The following is a 7,518-nucleotide window of genomic DNA, read 5'->3' as shown; positions in this document are numbered from 1 at the left end:
CAGTTCGATTCCTGGTCAGGACACATGCCCAGGTTGCTGGCCTGGATCCCCAGTAGGGGGTGTGCAGGAGGCAGCCAATCAATGTTTTTCATTGATGTTCCTCTCTCTTTGTCCCTCTCCCTTCCTGTGTAAAATCAATAAAAACATTTTAAAAAGAAAAAAAGTGGCCCATGCATGTGGCTCAGTGGTTGAGCATTGACCTATGAACCAAGAGATTATGGTTCAATTCCTGGTCAGGGCACATGCCTGGGTTGCAGGCTTGATCCCCAGTGGGGGCGTGCAGGAGGCAGCCAATCAATGATTTTCTCTCATCACTGGTTTCTATCTCTCTCTCCCTTCCTCTCTGAAATATATATATTTTTTTCCTTTAAAGAAGTGACCCTTGACCTCAGTGGGCCAAAACACACAAGCAGGTAAATATATAAGCTCACACTGTGAGAGTTGCTCTGCGACAGAGGGCCAGAACTGGGAAGGGCCTTCTTAGACTGGGGACCAGGGAAGGCGTCTGGGAAGATAACACTGGAACTGAGACCTAACATGAAGCGAGTCATGAGAAGTCTAGAAGTCAGACATACCTGTAGCAGGAACAGCAAGTACAAAGGCTATAAGGGAGGACCAAGCTTGCTGTGGACACAAGAGGCTGATTTGGCTGGTGAGCAAGGGAGGTGAGGCACAGGGTAGGCAAGAGCAAGTGGGGGTCCTGGTCTCAGAGTTTTACTTTACCAAGAGGGGCAGTGTCCAGCTTGGTATGGTCCCTAGTGTGTGACTTGAGCCTTGTCTCCTCTTGCTGTGCCCTCGCCCTGGCTTGCCTTATTCACACCTAGGCCTCCGTTACTCTGGTGCAGCCCAGGTCTCTTCTCCTGCCCTCCAGACCTTCATCTCTGGCCCCTTCCCTGTGGTAAATGGCTCCTTCTTGTGCTCGAGGTCTCAGGCCAAAGCCTGGGGGATCCTCCATGAGAACTGCCTCCAACATCCAATTGATCCCTGAATCATGATGCTTTACCCTAGATCAGTTGTTCTCAACCTTCCTAATGCCGCAACCCTTTAATACAGTTCATGTTGTGGTGACCCCCAATTTCATTGTTACAAATTGGACATAATTAAAGCATAGTGATTAATCACAAAAACAATATGTAATTATATATGTGTTTTCCGATGGTCTTAGGCCACCCCTGTGAAAGGGTCATTCGACCCCCAAAGGGGTCGCGACCCACAGGTTGAGAACCGCTGCCCTAGATGCTGTCTTACGTGTGCCTGCTTCTCTCCCTCCCAGCATCTGCCCTTAACCCAGGCCCCAGTGGTGTGAGGTATGGATGAAATACCCCACACAATGTCTCCTCCTGTTAGAAGGGGCTGGGGCCCCAGAGACTCTCTTGTGATAAAGCAGTGTGCCCCCACAGCAGTCAGCTCCAAGGTGAGAAAAGGAACCCCCACATAGCCAGTGTTGGAAGGGGCAGGGTGGGTAGGGAGGGTGCATGACTTCAGTCCCCACCCATCTTTGTCCACACCCAGACCTACGGAAGTCAGAACTCCAGGCTATGGGGTGTGGGGGCCTGTGTCCCCGACCCTTAATCCCTTTTCTTTCACCCAAAACAAGTATCTCACTTGTACCAAGACACCAGAGATGTGTTTAAGACTATTCAGGAGACCAAGGAGGCACAGCTGAGAGCAGGATCCACATATTTAGAGGTCACCTGGCGGTGTCCTGCAGCCTCCACCTTGGCATCATCAGCCCATTCCCTGTACCTCCCTCCACAGCTGGGTTGTCAAACCTCCCTGACTAGATTGCAGGAGGCTCCTGCCTATAAAGCTCTCCTGTGGACCCCAGCCTAGGAAACGAGCCTGAGGTTCTGAGTGGGCTCTTAACCGTCATCTTTCCGAGGCCTGTAACTTGAGGTCGCACCACACTTCCTCCAGTTAGTCAAAACTGGCCCACCTATCATCTTTAGCTATGCTCAAGGGGCAGGATGGCCTGCCAGACTAACCCAGGAACTTGTTTCTCCAGGAGGCCAAAGCTTGCAGAATGAGGACAAGGCTGCCATCACTGCCCTGGAAATTAAGTCCTAAGGGATAAGGTGCCACCTACCACCACCAGGGGGAGCCACTCAGCAGACAACCTAATCCACTGAGGGCTGTGCAGGGGAAGGTCAGCTGTCCCATGGAAAGAGTGCACACGCCTGGCCTGTGCCTGCAGTCTGAGGCCCTAGACACCTTCCAGGGCACACAGGTTCACTTGGCATCCAATAATGTGGTCCCAGGAAAAGGTTTTTGGTACAACCAGTAGACAAAACTGGTAAGCAGCTCTCCCCTCAGCCCCTAACTCCAGTGCCCTGCACCAGACACTGGTGCCACAAGGACACAACAGTCTCCTCCCAAACTGGAATCTTCAACCTCTATCCCTACCCAGTCAAGAGCTGGAGCTGAGTTCAAGATCTTCTCCCACCTCTTTGCCCCTCACCAGGTTTCAAGAAACCAGAACAGAAAGAAACAGGCTTGAGACAGAGCTTTGTTAGAACAACTCAGCAAAATAAAATTCCTGTTTATTGTGGACAACATTGTTTCACACATACATCGAACAGGCCAAAAAAAATAAACAGCAATTTCATAGACAAAAAAAGGGAAAAAAAGAAACCTTTTATCTTTGGCCTTTTTAACCATCTCATACAAACCAACTACTTATAGTACAGCTAAGTACATACACAAAAAGTTACTGGAATGCTCGGAATAAGATTGTTTTTTTGTTGTTGTTTTTGCTTTTTTTACAAGGTTTTTTTTCTCCTTTGAGATTATAATGAACATGGTCACACCACAAGTAAAGTCAGAAGTAGGACAGAGAATGCTCCAAAGGCTGGTTTGGTCATCCCAAGATCATTAAAAATGGCTGACCCCTAACAATATGTACAAAAATATAAAATGTAAATAAAAAATACAAACAAATTTTCCTTTTTAAAGTACTTTTAAGAAAAAAAGTAGAGCAGGGCCTTGGAAGTTTTGGTTCTTTTTTCCTCCCCTGTTGCAAATTCACGTTGTGGTTTTGGTTGGGTGGTGGAGAGTGCGTGTCATCTGCAGGTGGCGCTGCCTGAGGTGGGTGGGTAGGCAGGTGGGCGGGAGTCTCTACTCGAAGGTGACCACGTTTAGATTCTGAGACGGGAAGTGGAGGGTGAATAGGTCACGGAGGCCTTTAAACTTTTCCTTTTTTTGCTGTCTAGTCATCCTCATCGGTCTTCTGCTTCTTGGTGTCAACGTCATCATCCTGAGCAGGAAAAATATTGTTAAGGTCCGCTCCAACCCACTGAGCCCACCCACCAACTGCCTCAGCTCCTGCTGATAGTCCCAGAGGCCTTTAAAGCAACTCAGAAATACCCAGCACCCCAAATACAACTGAGTCCCCTCAGCCCCCAACCCCATCCCTCAAGTCTGAACCCACCTCATCATCTTCAGCTGCCCGTTTGCCTGTAGCTGCCTCAGCCTCCTCATCTTCATCTCCATCCTCTTCCTCACCTGGACAATCAAACCCCAGGTGAACCACAACCCTTCAGGAATCAACCAACCAACCAGGGAGGGTTCTGGCTCCCTTCTACCCAGTGGGACCCAGAACTTGGGGGAAAGGAGCAGGAAAAAGGGAAAACTGAACTGCATTCCTTAAGGAATCTCCCAATAACAGATTTGCCAGGTGTAAATGTCCCTGGATCTGTCTCTGCTGCCTAACAGGGCAGCTGGGGTACCCACAACACCCATGCAGGCACTTGTCTTCAGATGGGAGAAAGAGGACCCAGAGGTGCAAGCACCTGCACCTAGAGAGGCCAGACCCCACTCAGTGGGTGGAGGAACTCTCCATCGGGTGAGACGCAGCTTTAATCTAAAACAAGGAAGGCCCTGACTCCACAGGTACAAACCCAATTGTAGGTAGTTCACTGGCCCCCACCCTGGGAGCCAACTCCTCCACCTGTGACAAAAGCCAGGGAAAGGTACCCCCCAAAGGAGGAAACAGACAAGGCTACTCACCATCACCTTCCTCTTCCTCCTCCTCCTCCTCCCCTCCTTCTTCCTCTTCTTCATCTACCTCATTGTCAGCCTCCTGCTCCCCATTTTCCTCATTCTCCTCGACAGAAAACATACCAGGTTATTACCTAGGACAGACCATCACTGCCCAATACACTTCTACAGCCTCAGACCCCTGAAAAGCCACCAGGTGACCTTGACACAAAACCGCCCAGCCTCCTTCCCCCACCCTGGGACTAAGCCCAGGAAGAGAGCGTCTTGGCCAGGAGCAGCTAGGAGGTACTGAGCAAGGTGGACACTCACAGCGTTCCCATTCGCAGGTGCATCTCTTCCATTCTCTGCCTCCTCCACAACTTCCTTCTTCTCCTTTAAGTCCTTCAAAAGGGAAGGAGGAAAGTCTTTTAAGGGACTCCAGGTATAACAGTGCTAATCAGATGCCCCAAGTTAAAAGTGCCGCACTTAACACGTGGAGCCAGTGGAAGAAAGGCCACAGATACAGTGTCTGTCTGTGGTCAGGTTGTTTGATTTTTCAGCCCTTTCCTTGATTACCACGTAAAAGCCATGTGGCACCACAGCCCCAAACCCGTCTGACGAGCCGAGGAACTCTCACACGCACCCATCGGACTTGTTTCCAAGCAGAGGAAGCTCCGCCTCTCAAGTCCTTCTGGGAAGGCAGCAGGTATGCGCCATAAATAGGCAGAGGGAGGACCCTACCACTTCGGGAGTTCCTGTGGGCGGACTAGCCCAGGAAGGGAAGGAGCCAACAGCCAGAACTGGGGAGGCGCCTCACCAGCCAGAGTCCTCGCAGCAGAGCTCCAGCCCCAAGCCCACTAGTCTAGGACCCGGCAAGCTCAGGCCTTTGAAAAAACCCAAATTCCACCAACCTCCCATGTCTAACGGCTTTTCCCAGGGGGCTGCAGATCGCGGTCTGGAAACGGGTTCGGGCTAAGAAACCAGTGCCTAGGCCCCAAACGCCTCTTGCCCTCCCGCGCACCTCAGGGAGCCGAGGCGGCTGGCATTCCAAAGGGCAGTGCCGCTGCGGACGCCCTGAAGCCCCGTAATTTTTTCCATATAGTGTGGCTAGGCCAGCCGCCAACAGACAGGCATCGAACTGCCCCGGGCGCCGTCCAGAAAGCAACCTCGGGGCACCTGTCGGCCCGGTTTGCCCCAGCCCGCCCAACTCCGACCCGACTGGGCGCTGCCCACTCCCGCCCCCTGGCGGCTGAAGCCCTAGGGAACGAGTGGGGGCGGGGAGGCGGCACTGCGCAGGCGCACAGCCCCCGCCCGGCGAGCTTTGCGCGCGGGCTCTGCACGCACCGCGCGCGCAGAGCACGTGGCCCGCGGCCGCCGAGTGTGCCCCTGACCCTGGAGACCCGTAGCCGGCGGGCTGCGCTGGCCCAGCCGAGCATTGAGGTGCGCACCAGTCTTGCCCGGCTCCGGACGCCTGCGCAACACCCCCAACCCCGTAGTCCTAGAGACGCGGGGTTTTGCGCCTCTGCATTTGGCGGGCAAAGTCCCGCGGGAGGCCGCCCCTAAGTCTGCCGGGCTTTTTCGGTATCGCAGCCCCTAAGCCGTCGGGGACGCGCTCCACCCGGCTATTTATTGCCTCTAGTGGGAAATCACCCTGGAGGAAAGCAAGCGCGGACGCCCGCCCCGGGGAGGGACAGTCTTCCCATCTTAAACTAGACTCTGGCTGTGCCCAGAGCGGGTCGGAGGGAGCCTCTTCAGAAAGCCGGTCGCAAGCCCGGGTCTGCCGGGAGAGTCGCCCCTGGGAGAGCGCCAGAGGTGACGCCAGGGGCACTAGGGTTAAGGAGACGCCAAGGTGACTCGTGACCGTAAGAGGCGAGGCCAAGAGCCGAGGGCTAAAAAAGCTGGTCCGTTTTAAAGTGTCGCGCTCCCGCCGACGGCGGAGACACTCCCGGGGCCGGCAACGAGACCGACGCAGCGCGCAGAAGCCCAGCTGTGCCAAACGCGCAGGACCTCAAAACCGAGGGCGGCAATGAACCGCAGCATAGGACCCCGACTACCCTGGCGCCCGGCCCGACCCCACAGCGGGCTACCTGCGGTCGCAGCTTTTGTTCGTCCGCGTCGCCCCGGGAGGAGCTGCGCGCACGGTCTTTCCCGGCAGCCGCGGGGGGCGCCCATCGTCGCCCCGGGGCGCCGCTCCTTCACTTTCCGTTTCCTCCCTCCGGCGCGTGGGCTCTCCCCCGCCAAGCCCGGCTCCGCCGGTGCACTAACGCTGGGCGGCTGCTCCCGGCGCACTGCCCCCGCGAGGACGCCCACCCCCGCCTCCCAACACCTAGGAAGGATGAGCCCTTAAACATCTCCGCCGAGAAAACTGACGTCGCGGGAGGCCCGCCGCCCACTCCACTTATCAGAGCTCTGCGCAGATAAGCCTCGGACCCGCTGCAAGGCGCGAAACGAGGCGACCTAACACCAAACAAAGAGCAGCGCCGCCGGCGGGCGCTCACCGCGGAGCTGCCACTTCCCGCAGCCAGCCCGCATACGCGCCCCCCCAACACTTCCGATTCCAAACGCACTGTGGAGTTTCAAAGTTATTTCCGTGCGCCCGCCGGGCCGACGACCCCCTCCGCTGGGCCCCTCTCCTCCCGCCACCGCTCAGGAGAGTCAAGCAAGTTTCCAGAGCCGAGGACCAGTCTTTCCTCCAGCCCCTCAGCCTCCGCTCCCGCCCTCCCCGAGGCTCCGAGGGTGCCCGGCCCACTCCACGACCGGCATCACGTCTGCCCGCAGCACTTCCCGCCCCCTCCCCCGCACACACAAAGAGTGGGCTGCCTCGCGGGCCTAGGCCGAGCTCTCCGCGGGAGAGCGCAACAGCGGGTTCGGGAAAGCCCAACCGCCGCGCGCCAAACACCGCTCCGGCGACAACAGCGCGCGGACCCCGAAGGGGCGGGCGGCGTCCACCTCACCTTGGTGGTGATCTCGGAGCTGGTGTCCACGGCCGTGTCTGACATGGTGGGGCACGCCGGTGATCCTATGCAGCGGATTTTTTTTTAAAAAGCGAGAGTTGGAGGACTCTGGCGAAGAGGCTGCCGGAGTCCGCGGCGGTGGAGGAGGCGCGCGGCGGAGGTGGTTGCAGCGAGCGGAGAGGGAGCCACAGGAACAATGCAAAGATGGCTTTTCAGAGCAGCCAGTGGGGAACTCACGCGGCGCCAGAACCTTTAATATAGATTAGTGGGCGGCGCCCGGCCTCCCTTACCCAAATGCTATTGGCTGGGCGCAGGGAGCGGGCGCTCGTTCATTGGCTCCAATCTGAACAATGGGCAAGCGTGCTTAAAGCGGCAGTGCCTTGGTGCGTCCCGCGCTGCGCAGTCGCCGGCCGCTCTGTCATTCAGAGACTGAGTTTGCCGGGTCTCAGCGGCGCCGAAGCCGCGGGGGAGGGGCTCGCGCGCGCGACCTCAGGGCGCGCGCTCTCGCCGCTGTTTTGCTGGGGCTGCCGACACCAAAAGCCAAAGCGCGGCAAAGTTGCCCGCCCAGCCCCCCTCCACCCCTCCCCGC

At 56.5% G+C, this 7,518-nt stretch overlaps 1 protein-coding gene across 4 annotated transcripts; it reads right to left on the bottom strand.

Moving 5' to 3' along the window:
- Positions 1-2,505: 2,505 nt before the first annotated feature.
- On the bottom strand, positions 2,506-7,179 carry PTMA (prothymosin alpha). Of its 4 annotated transcripts, none has more exons than XM_059703514.1 (5): positions 6,930-7,178; positions 4,306-4,377; positions 4,006-4,102; positions 3,428-3,501; positions 2,506-3,253 (listed from the first exon to the last, which is right to left on the bottom strand). In XM_059703514.1, the coding sequence occupies exons 1-5, from the start codon at positions 6,972-6,974 to the stop codon at positions 3,206-3,208; spliced, it is 336 nt and encodes a 111-aa protein (XP_059559497.1). In that variant the 5' UTR covers positions 6,975-7,178; the 3' UTR covers positions 2,506-3,205. The 4 variants fall into 4 exon arrangements, with proteins under 4 accessions (XP_059559497.1, XP_059559498.1, XP_059559499.1 ...); XM_059703515.1 differs by having other exon boundaries at positions 4,006-4,099; positions 6,930-7,177; XM_059703516.1 differs by lacking the exon at positions 4,006-4,102 and having other exon boundaries at positions 6,930-7,179.
- Between the last annotated feature and the right edge of the window lie 339 nt (positions 7,180-7,518).

The sequence above is a fragment of the Myotis daubentonii genome, chromosome 7, assembly GCF_963259705.1.
Source record: "Myotis daubentonii chromosome 7, mMyoDau2.1, whole genome shotgun sequence".
NCBI lineage: Eukaryota > Metazoa > Chordata > Mammalia > Chiroptera > Vespertilionidae > Myotis > Myotis daubentonii.
The sequence above is the reverse complement of the archived record's forward strand: the minus strand, read 5'-3'. Positions and strand labels throughout refer to the sequence as shown.

Excerpts from the sequence above, each read along its gene's own strand:
- PTMA (XM_059703514.1), bottom strand. The coding sequence starts at position 6,974 with ATGTCAGACACGGCCGTGGACACCAGCTCCGAGATCACCACCAAG. Across the intron at positions 4,378-6,929 it reads GCTCCGAGATCACCACCAAG|GACTTAAAGGAGAAGAAGGA; the intron begins GTGAGGTGGACG and ends TCCCTTTTGAAG. Across the intron at positions 3,254-3,427 it reads GGGCAGCTGAAGATGATGAG|GATGATGACGTTGACACCAA; the intron begins GTGGGTTCAGAC and ends TTTCCTGCTCAG.